Here is a 17,449-nt window from a genome sequence, read left to right on the forward strand (position 1 = left end):
AATTAGATAAAATTTATCGAAATAGAATTCTACATGATGAAAATAAACAAAAAAATATTAAAAAATTAACAAATGTGTGTCTTATAAACAATTTGGAGACTATTGGAAGGAATTTCACAAAGAAAAACAAATGTATAATTAAGGGTATGATAAGATGAAAAATATCTTAGAGATCTAAGAAAACTTTTCAAATAGGAACATATATACTCAATGGTTGAGAAATAACAAAAATTGTTTTAGCGAAATAAAAGAGAATTGTACAAAGAAAAACAAATGTATAATTAAGGGTATGATAAGACGAAAAATATTTTAGAGATCTAAGAAAACTTTTCAAATATGAACATATATACTCAATGGTTGAGAAATAACAAAAATTATTTTAGCAAAATAAAAGAGTTCTTCAAATGAAACAAAAATTAATAATAATAAGTAAAGATTTTTTTTATATTACCTAGTAAATGAAATGTTTATGCTATTAAACACTTAAATTGAGAGTATTAAACATTATCATGTGAAAGAAAAATATACAATAAATAAAAATATTAAAAATAATAGAAATATTCAAATGTTAGACATAAATTTTTTTAATTGACATACATCATTTTAACATAATTACATAAAGGTTATGATAAGATAAAAAATATATTGGAGATGCGAATGAGTTTCATGTCAAACCAAATATTTAGAAGAAATAAAAAATAGTAAGAATATATATATATATATATATATATATGGTTACTTAATCAATTGTGAATATTTTAATAATTTAAACGATGATGGAGATATGACGGGGACGGGTATTGTGGCGGGAATATATTCATCCCCATCCCCATACCCAATTGAAAAAATTGGGGATTCCCCATACCCATACCCATATCCAGTCAATGCGGGGATTCCCCGTCAAAACGGGGACGAGTTCGGACAATACCCACGAGAACAAGTTTATTTGCCATCTCTAGTCTCCAACACCGGTTAAGAATAATTCATATGCATTGAATCCTACAAAAGTATATAATTAAGTGTGGTATCATTACTAGAAATTAATGTTTTAGCGGACAAAATTAGCGACCGAAATTAGCGACTGAAAAATATAGGTTGCTATTTGCGATTGAATTAGCCACTGAATGATTTTTGTTGCAATCTGTGACCAATATAGCGACAAAATATTATTGTACTTACATAAATTTAATCAGCGATTAAAATAACAACCTTAACATATAGTTGCTAGAATTTAGTCGCTAAATCGATGGCTATATTTTTACAAATGAACGTAAACTTTTTAGCAACCACATTAGTGATCGAAAACTTGGTGGTCGCTAAATATTTATTAAATGGTAATTAGCGACTGAAAATTATGTGGTCATTGAATATAGTGTTTTTAACGTATCAATTTGTGACCGATATGCGGTGGTCGCTAAATGTTGAACACATCATTTAGCGACCAAATTGTTTTGGTCACTAAATTCAATAATTTTAAAATTGCATTAGATGTGTGTGTTTAGAGTTTGGGATTTAAGGGTTAGGGTTTATGGTTAAATGTTATATTAAGATCCATAAATTTAATGGTTGCTAAATATTTATTGTTTTTAGTTGAAAAATAAAATTTAGTATTTAATTGTCACTAAATATTGACATGTAAAATAATATTAGTTACGAGCTAGTTTGTCATTGATTTTTTTTTTCATACAATAGGTATTGACAATGTCGAATTTAATACACTATAAGAATGTATTAAATTAGATGCCATGTTAAAGCATCAGTTAGTTTTTGGACGCTTTTAAGAGTGGGTCTCATGACTCTAATTCTATTTCAAAATGTTTACATGCTTTAAATTGGGTTAAGCTCACTCTAAACTCATTCTAATGTATTTCAACAATTAAAAAATATAAATTTTAGGTGAAGATTATACAATATTAAAACAAGTTGATTTTAGAGTGGGTCAAACTCACTCCAAGCCCACTCTACTGTATATGAACGATAAAAAAAATATAAATATTAAAATCGACTTAACTCAAATAGATGAAAAAAGTATGAAAATATAGAATGAACTAAACCCACACTACAACCAACACAAATATATATTAAATTTAAATATTAAATAATTAAGTGAAATGTCATGTTTGGAGTTCAGAACAATTTTTATTAAATAATTATAGTGTAGTATCAATTGAGTCCACACTTATGTTTTATAATAGATTTTTTAATTAAAGAGACTGTAAGTTTGATCGAGACAAAATAAAATAATTTTAATAGAAAATTTTTTGTGTTCCATATAACTCTAACGAATTTAAAAAAAAGAGTGAGAGGAATGTAAGTTAAATTCACCCCTAAACACTTTGAAATTTTCGTTTTTCCCTCTCTACTTCACCATTTCCTGTTGCTTTTCCTAGATTGCAAAATTGTTTTCTAATCAAAACGAATAAGATTAATCTAAACCTTATGTAATAAAAGAGACAATATCCTTATCTATAATAATTTATGTTCCACTCAACCATAGATCTAAAATTATAGTTATTGGTTACACCGTAGTTGATCTCTGTATTTATTTTTCTTAGATATCTTATGCATTATTCATGAGAACTCCTTTGTGAATAATATGTATATGGCTAATGATGGGCTTTACTTTCATCTTGATATATATATATATATATATATATATATATATATATATATATAAAGGAATTCCCTCAATTCGAAGATTGAGCCGAGTCGGAATATAGGTCGAAAGTCAAGCCGAGTCAGTTTAGACTAGAGGTCGACGAGTCGGTTCAGACCCTAAGTCGAGTCAAGTCGGTCCGGACCCTAGGTCAAGCCGAGTTGATCTAGACTGAAGGTTTAAACCAATTTACCCTAGTTGAAAGTTAAGTCAAGTCAAATTAGGCTAAATCGATTTGAATCGACCGAGGTCAAATTAATTCAAATCGGTTGAGGTTAAATCAGTTCAAATTGGCCCAGATTGAACCAGCTGAGGTTGAATAAGCTCGAGTCGACTTAAACCAAAAGTTGAGACAAGTAGTCTCAAATTGAAGTTCGAGCTAAGTTAAGTTAGACTCAATGGTGTAGTTGGGTTCACCATAAAATGGAAATTAAATTGCTTTATCCAAATAAGAAAATTGAAATTTAAGATATTTACCCATAATTTTTTTTTTCATCTTATTTAATTTCTAAGACTTAGTTTTAGTAAGGTTTTATTTTAGTAGTTAAAATTGGTCAAATGATTTTGAAAGTTTGTTTTTATTAACAATGATAAATATTAAAATAAATAATTAAGGTAAAATATTTAATATTAAATAATAACATTCTATTTATTATTTATTTTTAGTTTTAATTAGTAATTACAAAATATTAAGTAACCAATTACTACATGTGTATTTTTTTGATTAATTTTCAAATTGTATTTTTTCTACAAATATTATTAATTTATTCCAATAATTAAATTTTGGTCGAATAGAATTGGAAACTATTTTTTTTGTTATTATATTATTGAATACTTAAATTTGTAGTCATTATTATTTAGAGATAAAAATGACTAATTTTAAAAAGAAAGTAGCTTCTCTCTGAAATTTTAGTTTCCCTCTCCCATGCCACGCGAGCTTTCACTTCTATTTTCCCAAATTTTCTTTCCTCCAGGTACATTTTGCTTCGCCAAACCCTTCTCCTCAAAACCCTTCTCCTTTAACTTTTGTTCTTCGTTGTCAATCATCTTTGACCAAGCATTCATCTTTGTTATTGCTATATCTCCTTTTTGCCACTTGCTAGTACTCGACGTAGCCATATGAACGATCCAAGTGTTATGGTTTGCAAAAGAAAAATTGCATTTTGCAATATTGTTATTAACAAGTGTCTCATTTTTGCAATCCTAGAGGAGCTATAAAAAGTTTGAGGAGTTGAAAGCCTAGAGATTCAACTGTAGAAAATGAGCTCTTTCAACTATTGTAGGCTCAAAGTGCCCTAGAAATAACTTAGTCCTTCAGTAATTTGGGTAACTTCTCAAAATCCTTGGAATTTATTGATAAAGTTGTTCTTGTTTTCTCTCTAGATTGCACTATTTTAACTTTTTCCTTCTCTTTTAGTTTTATAAATATAATTTTTGTTTTTGTGTTTGAATAGTTACAATATAGTCTTAAAGTGAATGAATAAATAGGCATTAGGTTTAACTTCTTCCTTCTCTTTTAGTTTTATAAATATACTTTTTGTTTTTGTGTCTAAATAGTTACAGTATAGTCTTAAAGTGAATGAATAAATAGGCATTAGGTTTGTTCTTGCATTGGGTTTGTTAAACCAACATTTCTTTAACTTGGTGTTAACTGTGAAAAGGCATTTCTCATTAGAATGATCTAACTTTATTTGTTGAAACAATAAGCTTTATTTATTGTAAGAGGCAACCAACTTTTTTAGTGTTATTAAAAGACATAGTGAACTTCTTTTAGATTTTGATACCTTCGAATCTAATAACAAAGAAAGTTATGATCATGATCTATATATTGTGCCTTACTTAGCAAAATATAAGTCTCATCTCACGAAAGTTGTTGCTTTATTGCATAAAGCTGGGAGATATTGAGGGGATACCACTCTGCATGTTGCTGCTTCCAGGGGTTTCTCAAAGCTATGTGAGTTGATCATAGGAACGAAGAAGGAGAGGATTTACTTGGTGAGACTGAAGAATAAAGAAGGAGAGACACCTCTCTTTCAACACTACGTCAAAATTGTCAATAGATAGCGTTTTTTTTGCTAATAGATAGCGTTTTTCAGGCGCTGTCTATTGGAGCGATGTCTATTAATAGACAGTGCTTATAAAAAAGCGTTGTCTAATGATACTTTATAGACAACACTTGGCTCAACAAGCGCTGTCTATGTATCTTCAAGAAGGTGTTGTCTACCAGTGCTCTTATAGATAACATTTGATTCAACAAGTGTTGTCTATGTATCTCTTATAATTTATTTATTTTTTCGTTTATTCTTGCCTATTTTATGGAGGTTTGAAACTTCCTTTATTTGCAATTTTTTAATAATTACCCACCTGTATATATAATTTCTTAATTTAATTAAAAATAATTATAATAAAAAATAAAAAATATATAAATTAGTACATAAAAATTAACCATAATTAATTTTATGGATGATTTAAGATAAATTACATCAGTTAAAAATCACAATATAAATATAAAAAAAAATACATAATGGTGAAAATATATAACTATAATCATTGTTCTGCACACTCCTTAAATGATCCTAAACATGTCTTCATCAAACCTATCATCTCCCATGCACTAAACAAAATCATCGGCCCGCCCAATGACCTGGTGATCATCTCAAACATGTCTTCATTAGACTTATCATCTCCTATGCACAGAATAAAATCAAGGTACATTCCCTTTTAAACTTGCATGGCAGAAAGTATTTGTTTGGCCATTGGTCCCTTGCTCACACCCTACATGCATCACCATATGTACTTGTTAGAGGTTACAAGTAAAACAGTAAAATGATACAAAACACTTGGAATTTCTCAAAAGCAGAACCACAAAGCAAAAAGTGAACCAAGAGTGGATCTACATTCACTATGTTTCCTTTTATGTTACTTAACAAAAATAGGTGAAAGAAATTCAATAGACTAACTAGTATCTAAATTTGTATGGAAATAATAAAATGCAAGAGACCAACAATATCTTCTATAATAATTAAGGACACAAGAAAGTATAATTAAACCAAAAACTCATAGTAAAAATGACACTCAAACTTGATTTTTGCTCATCAATCCTACCGTGGTGCCTTTACTAGACACTTCAACTACAATAATGGTTTTCAAATGCCTTGATGAAAGATAAGTTTAGCTAACTTGCATAAGAGATTTTCATGTGGAATTAATTTATGCAAAAATATAAGTGATGAAGCTGCCATTGATATCAATATCCCAGAAATAAAATGAATATACAAAAACAACTCATTCCTAGAGAATATTGGTGTACACACCTGTGGTTTAACATCTACGTATTATGGCCACTCTTGACTATTACTGGTTCATTTGCTAGCACACTCTCAAGGTGATTAAGAAGTTCCTTAGCTTGGCATGATCCAAAGTCTAGAGCTTCATCCTTATAGCAACAAACAAGTGCAATCTCCTTGTCTTCAATGCTGGATATATCAGTTGTTTCAGTATAAAGTTTCATCACAGGTTCTGCGATATGTTTCCAACTCCCGTCTTCTCTTCTGAGTTCATTTTTTTCTTGCATTAGCTGCAAATTACAAAATTGATAGAGAAAATAAGTAGAAGATTGAAGTTATAAACTTGTGATAAAAATTTAAACCAATAATAACCTTACTTTGTGTGATTTTGTGTGACTCTTCAGAAAGTGCTTTATGTTCGATTTTAAGCCAATTAACTTCAACATTTAAGTTCTTTAGCACGTGGACGGTTTCAGTAAGGATAGTTGCCTTGTCATTCTTGAGTCTATCAAGATCTGTATTGAGTTCAAACAAGCATAAATATATCAATAATGTTATGTTATAAATGCTACATCAAAATAGTAATATATGTTGAAATTGGCATAAAAACCTGCACTATAATATTAATATATATATATATATACACACTAAATATATCTATATAAAAATAGATAAAACTAGATATGTTATCCTGTTATCATTAGCACAACAAACAGTGTCGTTTTGTCCACACCATCACTATCAATCAACATTCCTTTAAACTAATTTTAATACAATTGAAAATTTCAAATTAATATATTTTAAGTTCGAAAAATACGTTTAAACCAAAAGTCACCTTAAACTAAGACTAATTTAAAAAATTTCAAAACTTTGAAGAACTAAGAATCTTTTCAAATAGATCCAAAAACAATCGATGAAAGGTTCTTCGAAAATAAAATTAGTCCTAAACTTGGCATCCAATACCTCACCACATATAGAACAACGACAAATAAAATTTAAAAAAAAAGAGAAGAAAACTAAAAAAATGAAATTGTAAAAAAAAAAAGGAAAGGAAATGTTGAATAATGAACCAAAACCTAACGTGTTTCCCAACTCTTGGAAGTTCTCGTCGAGTTGATTCCTTCAGAGTTTTTTTGCAGTTAGCTTTCAGAACCCTTTGTGACGCACTCAAATACGACTTTTCCTCTTCATTCTTGCCTTCTCTCCCTACACAGAGCACAACACTAAGGTTCATAATTTTTTTTCTGAAAAATCTTCCTTGTTCTAAAATTTGAATTTCAACCTACAACCATACCAATATGAAATGGACAGCCACACACGACAGGTGAATTCTTTGATGGTTAACGACGTCGTTGATAGCGGCTCTAGCAGTTTCAAGTAAGACATTGATGGTGGTGATTGGTGAACGTCAAACGCCCATACGGGTTCTCTGCCGTGAAGGCGGATGCACTTGTAAGAACTTAGGGTTTATAGGTTTGATTTTGTATTTTGAGACTGAATAATATTAGTATTGAATGATGTATGATACGATTCACACTATGGCAATGGAATTTGATGAATAAATCATTTTGGTTCTTGACTCGAACCATGAAGCACCTCAATTTATGGAACACCCAAATTTCATTTTGTGTGCTTTTATATGTATTATTTAGTTTTATATATTAGGTTTTATTTTTTATTGTGAATTTCGTAATTCGTGGTTTTGCATTCACAATTTGGATTCACATGAGTGTTTTTTTTTTTTACTTATCTAATATACTAGTATTGTCATCAATTGGTTCTTGTTACCTACCTTATGCGACCAAACTAACAACCGAATTTATTATCACTTCTAGTTGCTAAATTGGTCTCTTATGCTTAGGAAGTGACCAAACTTTTAGGGACCAAATAGTGACCGATATTTCGGTAGTTATTTAGCGACTAAATGAAAATCGATCGCTATTGTTTTTGTCACCAAGGTTTTTGTTACCCCATAAATTTGGTCGCTAATTCAGTCACAAATGATATTTGTGATTGATTTATGTTATTTAGCGACCAAATTCGGTAGTCGCTAAAATACATTTTTTGGTAGTGTATTAAGTAAAATTTGACCTAATAACCATTAATGCTATTTTATTTTATTTAAAGGACAAAAATGTCCATAAATATTGTACATATGTGTTTAATATTTTATTTAATGCTCACTAATAAAAAATAAATAATAATTAAATAATAAAATAAATATATTTTAATATTGTTAAAAATTAAATATAATTAAACATAAAAAGTTTAAATTAACATCTAAAAAATTTACAAAAAAAGAACTAAAGTATCAATTTGAGTAGAGACCTTAAAATTTCTAAAGTCATTGTTTTATATACAAAAGTTATTGTCTAAAAATTTAAAAGAGTATTTTTATCTTTGTAAAATCTGTTATATGCATTTATACCATTTTAATTAATGTTTAATTATTTCAATTTTCAATATCAATGGAAGCAATTTGCATTAAGTTAGCATTCTCCTAAAAAAAATTAGCTTCAATCGAAGCATTATTTGAAATGAAAATTTCATTTCTTTAATGATAAAATCACTTAAACACGTAAACAATTACAATAAAAACATATTTAAATAATTTAAAGTAACATAGTTAGTCAATTTAAAGTATGGATAATGAACTTGCATTATTGTGTTTATCGTTCATTTACTCGTTTTTAATCTTCGAACCCTTATTATCAATATATTAAAGTAAATAAGAGAACAAACTCACTAGTTTATAATATTTACTAAATTTATAGAACTACACCTATCGTAAAATTGAGTATCAGAACAAATGGAAAATTTATGAAGATTATGTGTAACATAACGATTTCATAATAGATTAATTAAATCAGTATTTAATAATAGATTATATCCCCCGGTATAATAAAAAAAAGTGATTCTAATGACCTAATAGATATGCTAACATTTAATATATATATATATATATATATATATATATATATATATATATATATATATATATATATATATATGGAACTTTAATGAAAAATTATATTAGACAAATCCCATTTTTTTTATGTGGTGATCACACACTAAAAGCACATGTAAATTTATTTCCTATGTGGGTGGATGGGTTTGTCCTCATTAGTTTGAGGGGTCCACCGTTCTCAATGCTATCTAGGCATTAATGGTGCATTAATTTGAGATTATTTAGGTGAAGAGTGTTTGACTATGATACAACATTAAAATAATTATTAAAATCATTAAACAAATTACTACTACCATATATGTAAATAGCTAGCTTAAATCTCAACCACATATTCAGTTGAAGGTAATATAAGAGAAACTCGTGTTAACAAGTGATTGAACTCAAGATCGAACAAACGTGTGTGTTACACAAAAAAAACAGAAAAACTAATACGTGTAATTTATGAAAAAGGAAATACAAAAGCAAAAGAAAAGGATGTATCAAAAACAAAAGAAATGGTGGGCTGCCACTAATTAAGAGGTGGGAGACGGTGACACTTAACAGTTTTCTTTAATAGAAGTAATACACATATAGGAAGAAAGAAAATCTTACTTCAATTTTGTATTTTTTAAATAAATTATTTGATAACTTTTTAAAACGTTATACAATCATAAAGGACCTAGACATGTTAAAGAAAACCAATTTGGCTCACACGGGTTGGCTCACCACAAGTCAGGTTAAAAATAAGTGAACTTAACCCAGCTCACCTTATAGTGAGTCAGAAATTTTGCAATCCAGCTCAATCCACTACGGGTTGGTGGATTAAGTAGTTTGGCTCACCAACCCACATAAAAAAATATTTATTTATTTATTTTTAAATATTTAAATATTTAAATAATTTTTTAAGCACCCTATGGGATGACAATCATAATAAAATCAAAAATTAATGTCTTCATGATGCTCACCACCAATATATGATGAATTGTTTCCAAGAAAATATCCATATAGTCCAAAAGAACATGGTTAATATTACACATTTTTTGTCATGTTATTCAACAAAATATAAATAAAAAACTACAAATTTTTGTCATACTAATTTAAAAAAATGTGTGTTTATAAGACGGTTGTTTGAGTAATTTACTATAAAGATTATAGTTAAAGGTTGAAGTATCAACATATATAACTTGACAATCAAATTAATTAAGCATTCAAACTATTCAAATATTATTGAACAACATTTTAGCATTTAAAAATATGAAATTGTAAACCTATATAATTAGGAGTAGTGTAAATAATTATTAAAAGAATAAAAAAAATGTTGGTGGGTTAAATGGGTCAACCCACCTTCAAGCCGGCTCAAACTCGTTTAACCCATGAGTTAAGTGAGTCAGGTTGAGTTCAACCACTTTTGAAAAAACTAAATTTTTATCAACCCAACCCGACTCAAACTCGTAACAAGTCAGGTTGACTCATAGATTGATATCCATTTTGATATCTCTAACGATCATATATGATGATAATATTATTTAATTATAATTAGTTTAAAATCACATTTTAAGATTGTGGTGGTGCTATTTGTTGTGGGACAAACACCACAAAGTTAATCTCATTAGTGGAAAATGGTGGGTTAGTGGGTTTCAAAGAAAAGTTTTTGGGAGTTGTTTCAAGAGTTGAGGATAAAGGCTAAAAAGTGATAGAGAAAGAAAGAGTATAAAAAACAACGAAAGCAGCATAAGAATATTTTTATCAATCACTTTTTCTTTTAATTTTTTTTGTCCAACCATCAAATAATATTTTGGATGACTTATAATTTAATATCTGAACTATTAAATAGTTCATTGCCACTTTGATCCTCATGTTTAACGAAATGAAATTCTACTAATAGTCTCCGAATTCATAATTTATTTTATTTAAATCTAAAAGTTTAGTGACTTAGTTTCACTTTAATCCTTAAATACATGTTAATATTATCGTTTAAGTTATATCATCATCTAACCTTGACTTAAAGTGAGTGATGAATTATAGTTTTGAGAATATTGTTGGGTTTTTACTAATCTAAATATTGAAATAATAAAAAATTGCAATTACAAAGATAAAATTGACCATTTGATAGATTTTTTATAGTCAATATTCTTGAACTTTGAGTTTGAAGTTATATTAAATACTGGTAGATAAGGTTTTTTTTTTTTTTCCGAATATTTATCTTACTCTTCTGGAACATATTATCTCTTGAAGAATACACGTTCTTGTATTAAACACATATTTCGCTGATATAAAATTTTTGAAATAATTATCACCAAAGCTAACGAATTTATCGACTACAAGAATTTTTGATTAATGTTATTCAAAAAATATTATGCTAACAAATGAGGGTTTTTTTTCAGATATATTATTATCGGGTTTTATCTTCAAATTTGAACTAATAAAATGGGTTAATACTTTGGGCATCAGGTTCATTAAATTCTTTTTATTATTTCTTACAAAACATAATTTTTTTCCATTCATATTAATTTATGTACATCTTATGCCTTGATTTTTCATAATTTTACACCATATAAATTTATCGTTTATGTGTTAATATGTTATTGTCAATTTACATTGTCAAGTTTTTGTTAAATTTAAACTTGAAAGTAGTTCAATATTTTTAACTATAATTGATAGAGTGAAAATTTTATAAATACGATGAATTTTCTATATGATTTATGATCCATAGTTTAAGCTTGCTAAAGAAAAACATGTTCCATAGATTATTTTTAAAGAAGAGCAAACATGATTGACATCTGTTTTGACTGTGTAAATATGTTTTTTTGACTTACTAGATCATTGCAATTGTGTTTGTTTGTCTAGATCAAGTAACCTTTTTGCTTGAGGACAAGCAATGTTCTAAGTTTATGAAAGTTGATAATGCTAATTTTTACCATTTTCTAAGTTCTATTTTATTAACAAAATCAACTCTTCCATAACTTTTAACCTACTTAATCCTCAATTCTACCTTGCTTTTGTAAATACATATTTTAGGTTACATTGATCTAATTTTATCACTAATCTTCATTTTTGTGTGTCTATTTATAGATTGAAAGTTTTGTTCCGAAACCTAGACAAGTGAGCAATCCCAAGTAGCATGAAGAAGATCAAAATGTGAAATAAATGAGGAGACAAAGAAGTTGGGCGCCACAAAGAGGCCGTTGAGCAACAAAAAGTCAGAAAGAAGTACCAAGTATGTAGAAAGCCAATGCCAAGCGCCAGCCTGACGGAAGAAACCTAACGTCGGGCAAGAGTTATCGGTGCTAGACACCAGACATTATTATTATTATTATTATTTATTCAAGGTAAGTTGTTACTTTTTTGATATCAATTAATATTACATTACCTGTTCTATAACATAGATCCAAGGTCAAAAAAGTCTTATATATACATTTAGTATTCTTAAGGAATACACACTCTTACCGAAAATCCTTATTCTCTTACTGACTTCCACGTTAGATGTCTTTTTACAGATAGATCTTTTCTATGTTTCAGCCTTTAAGAGCATACATCACGATCCTCTGATCAATCTTCCGATATTTCTCCAATCCACTCGGTTCTTGCAACCTATACAAATGTCCACACTCCCAAAATTTGGAAAATATTTTTTTATTTTTAAAAACAAGATCATGACTATGAAATTATGAATCTTAAAGTAAACAAAATTAGAAATCAAGTAATTCTATATTTTGTGAGTTGGTAATTTAATAATGATAATGTAAACGATGTTAAAGTGTGAATAAATATTTCATAAATTTCAACAATTATTTTTTAATTAGGTGTTATCAACTTTATCAAGTGATCTAGTGTCTTTAGTCGTCAGTCACCACAAAGAAAAAAAAAATGAAAAAAAAAATGAAAAAGAAAATGCTCTTTGACTCCACGCGTGGGAAGGTCATATCAGTGCTTTATCTCTTTGGCACATCATAAATTTCTGCACTGTAAACCCATTATCATTCTGCAATGCTTGTTAGGTGGGTGATGCTGCAAGATATTTTACATTTGTCCCAGGTGGCAAAACAAAATATTAAATGCACACAAAATAATAAAACTTAAAAGTCAAAAATAGGCCTAGAATATCATAAACATTAATAACTCACAGAAACTGACATAACACAGTAAAAAACACTGAATTAAATATCAGTACGTGTCACAATCCTTTGGAACTAATAAGAAAATTACTATATCAAATCGCAGAATCTCAAAAAAACAAAAGAAGAAGCAACAGCAGGTTTGAAATGAAGACCCTCAACTAAAACACCATTGGATTTTAGTGCAAGAATCTACTTTGCTTTGTCTTTTCTCCTTGTTATTTATGCAGTCTCTTATATTTATATACATAAATACATACATACATATATATATATATATATATATATATATATATATATTAATATGTACAACAAAGATATTTACTAACAAGTCATCGAAATCTGAAAAAACCTGTTCAGTGTGACAGGCTCTAGATGGAAACTAAGCTATATATAACTCTCCTGTCCTACAAATCCTGCAGAAAGGTTGGTGAATAATACAAGTTCTCACGGAGAAAAGCAAAATCATGTTCATCACCACCTAAGAACAAGGTTGTTGTTGTAATTGAACTAGCGTGGCCTACATCAGAAACATTGTTGGATGAAGCTAGCTGAGAAAACTGCAGCAATTCTGAACTATGTTCTCTCACGGAATACAAGAGACCTTGACAAAGCTGCAGGGTTGGCTTGCAACACTGGGGATGCTTCAACCACCACATGGTTCTTCTTATCATCACTACCTCCCTTTGATGCAAATGCCTTGAAAAGGCCTCCTCCATTGAGAGAGTTCCCCTTCTCATTCTTGATCCCTAGTGTGGACCATATAGAGCTCTTTGCAGCTTCTGTAGGGTCATCAATTCTCAGCGTCTTGGGGATCAACACAGTGTTGCTGCTTTCAGTGCCAGGCTTTTGGAACAAGATGTCCCCTTCTCTTGAATGTTTCCCCAAGGTTGGTGAGTTTGGACCAGAGGTAGGGGCTGATTGGTAATTTACACTCCATGAGGGTGGTGGTGGCATGCATCTCCAGAATGCTGGTGTGGGGTAGAAGGACACGGGTTGGTAAAAAGCAGAAGGAGTCATTGCAGGGTTCCATGGATAAGGCCAAGGAGAAGAAGATGATGATGAAGAAGAAGAACCTGGGAGGCACAGTTGAGGACTGAAACCTTGATGATAAATCTTATCCACTGATTCTTCATGAGGGCTAGTAGTAGCATTGTCTCTCTTCTCAGACAAAGATGAAGCCATAACAGAAGCACCAACCGAGTTAATATCATCACCAGTGTTGTTATTATTAACATTATGCTTAGGTGAATGAAACCCGTTGAGGACACCGTTTTGTGCTTTCTCAGCAAGGCTCAACACAGAAGCCATGGAATCACAGAGAGGGAAATCTGATCCAAAGGTCAACACTGCACTGTGCAATGATCCGTTCTGAAGGGTGTCGGGAACCATGATTTGACGATAATGCGATGCAGCAGAAGAAGAGTTTTTGTTCTTGCGGCGACCTGCACCGACCGGCACGTTCCTCATGGTTCCTCCCGCAGTCCAGTATCTCTGGCAGTGCTTGCAAAAGTGGCGTGGCTGATTCACGTTATAGTTGTTGTAGTAGCAGAACTTGGTGTCCATGTTGTTGCAACGAGGGCATGGAAGGATCTTGTCTGGTTTCTTTGGAGTTTTGTCCTCTGATGCGCTTGTCGTGTCACTTTGGTCTCCTTTTTTAGGTGATTTCATTAAGGTAGTTTCTATTTCCGTTGAGGGGGTCTTGGGGTTCTTGAGATTGCATGAAGATGTTGGAGATTTCAGTTGTTCATGTAAGGCTTCGTCATCTTGTGTTGAGGTGAGTTCGTTCCTTGATGGTTCCTGAGATTAATATACAGTAGTTAGATAAGACATGATGCACTTGTATTGTAAAGATTTTTGTATTATAAACCATCATGTATCATAAGATTATGATTTTCTCTATGTAAGAAACAACTCAAAATGTAAGAACCTAATTATACTAGTCTAATTCACATCATTAAGGAGCAAATATTGATCTAATTATAGTAACTGGTTTGTTATGACATATAAATAAATAAGCAAGAGAAACATTAAAGGTAATTATTCTTGACATTATACTATGTTATATGTCAGTTTTTCAAATCCCATGTTTTAGATGCGCACAAAGTAATTTTATATTTTGTAGTGATTAGGATTCACATATGGTAGATAGAACAGGGGAGAAAACAGAGTTAAGGTATATGATTTGTTCTTCTTCCTTGTTCATCAGTTTTTAATTTCTCATATATGACCTTTGCTTGATGCAAGAGAGTGTTGAGGGAAAGTACAGAGAAGATAATCAATTGAATATCAGAACAATATAGTGGAAATTTCCTCCATGTCTGAGTAAAAGAGAGGAATACAGACTGATATTTCTTGAATTATATAATTAAACAAAGTTTTCAGAAGAAACAAACTAGATTATGGTCATTGGAGGAGAATTCAAAAAGTGAGAAAGCAAATTGATCCGGAATACAACTGTTATGAATCAACCAACATTGAAGGGACAAGTTGTTTTTTCTTAAAATTTTTTTTCAACCCCTTATGAAAAGGTCTAAACAAGAAATTAAAAGAGTATAATATAGTTCAACAGTAAAAAAAAAAAGCCGAAATATTCTTTAAGTATTTCTGTGACAAGTCTTAATCGGAAACAAAATAAGCAATTGAATGTGGACAGTGTCAAACTATAATAAAGTTAGATCTAATAGAAGTTCGACGCGTGAAAAGCAATTATAGTTTGGTAGAGCAAGAAATTCAATAACAAATCTTCAATGTTCATCAAACCATCCAAATGGCTACAGAACTTGCTGCAAGAGATCCAATAAGAAATGAACTCGAAGTTGTAAATTAACAACCAGTTTAGGATAAATGTTTTTCAAATATGAATAAACTGAGCTGGAAAAAATGGTTTGGAATTTGGATTATTAGAAAAGTCTAAAGAAAAATTATTGATCCACCAATAGAATGGACAGAACCAAAGCGAGTCCAACCACATAATATTATTCGTTATTCTTAAAATTATATTCTGGGAATGAACTGGATCCAGTTTCGATGACAGTGCCCCACAATGACTTGAAGCAACCACTAAAGAAACGATTAAGCAAAACTAAAAGAAAAAAGTAAACAATTTCATGAACCATATGTGATCATGCAAAACACTTGGTGTACTTTTCAAACAAAAAGGTTCTCAAAACAGCCATGGAGATTGCTTGGCCCCGTAGCAAAGAGCCAAAAAGATGAAAAATTGCATGAACCCATTAACAATCGTGAGCTTCTGAAAAAAGGGTCACTCTTAAATTTGCAAAAGACGCTAGTACAAATCAGCTAGCGCCATGATATATGTAGACACCATCATGGCTCATACCTTATCCCTCTCAGGTTCATGGTTCGTTGTGGAGGTCACTTCACGTGGAAAAGATGAAGATGAAGGAGGACTGTGATGATGAGAATAATCTTGAGGAGGAGCAGGTTCAGAAGAAGAACCATTAGCAGAAATCTCGTTGTGGCGTAGTAGAGAAATTGTTCTACCAAACAGCTTTATGGCTGAGTCTTTAGCAGCCTCAGACATTCCTGTGTTATATTGTAACTAAACTAACAACTCAGCTTCACCACTCTCTCTCTTTCTCTCTCTCTTCTACTTTTGCTCAGGCTCTTTGAAAAAAAATGAGAAAAAATAGAAACACACGTATATAAAGAAAAGTAGCAGTTGAAGCAGTAGTCGATGTTGTTGTAAGTGTAGCTAGCAGTGTTGGCTTTGTTTCTTTTCTCTCTCTGATTACTTGATCATCGTGTGCAAAGGAAAAAAATGGATAGTGAATAGTTGAGAAAAGAAAGAGAGAGACAGAGAGAGAGAAAGAAGTGTTGTGTGAACTGGTTTATTAACAAGGTTGGAATGGAATGCCACTTCAGCAAAGGGGAAATTTTGTGAGCCACAAGTTCTTGTGGCCTATGAGATCTTTGTGTGCGGTTGGATTCCCCCAAGTTACATATAAAGATAGTGGTTTGTGTGTGTCCCACCCCTTTTTCATTCCATGTCATCTGCTTTCATCTTTTGCCTTTTTGTCAATCTCTTCCTCTCTTTCTTCTTTTTCTGCCTTCTTTCTCAATAGTTAGTCAAATAACTTCCCAACCTTTCGTTTTTGACCTTCACCTTCTTGGTTTCAATGCTGTCTGCTTCGGCTTTCGCTCTTTTCTTTCCCATTTTTAACTGTTTTCTCTTTATGGCAATTTTAACCTCCTCAATTTTATGTCGCTCTTACCTAACTTTCTAAATGCTGATGGAAGGAAGAAAAATACCAAATTTAATGCCTTTGTTATCAACCTATGGGCCAACTAGGGTAAAGGTCTATCTTTTTTTTATTAGTAGTGTATGAAATATGCTTGAGAATTAAACAACATTATTTGTTAAATGAGTACTTGGAGACTATGAGATTATCTCATTCCTAATCTTTGAATTGAATTGTGA

At 30.6% G+C, this 17,449-nt stretch overlaps 1 protein-coding gene across 1 annotated transcript; it reads right to left on the bottom strand.

Annotated features, from left to right (window-relative positions):
* Positions 1 to 13,294: 13,294 nt before the first annotated feature.
* Positions 13,295 to 16,919, bottom strand: LOC114166894 (cyclic dof factor 3-like). Its single transcript, XM_028051773.1, has 2 exons — positions 16,349 to 16,919; positions 13,295 to 14,805 (listed from the first exon to the last, which is right to left on the bottom strand). The coding sequence occupies exons 1-2, from the start codon at positions 16,550 to 16,552 to the stop codon at positions 13,582 to 13,584; spliced, it is 1,428 nt and encodes a 475-aa protein (XP_027907574.1). The 5' UTR covers positions 16,553 to 16,919; the 3' UTR covers positions 13,295 to 13,581.
* Between the last annotated feature and the right edge of the window lie 530 nt (positions 16,920 to 17,449).

This window comes from Vigna unguiculata, chromosome 2, assembly GCF_004118075.2.
Source record: "Vigna unguiculata cultivar IT97K-499-35 chromosome 2, ASM411807v1, whole genome shotgun sequence".
NCBI classification, from domain to species: Eukaryota; Viridiplantae; Streptophyta; class Magnoliopsida; order Fabales; family Fabaceae; genus Vigna; species Vigna unguiculata.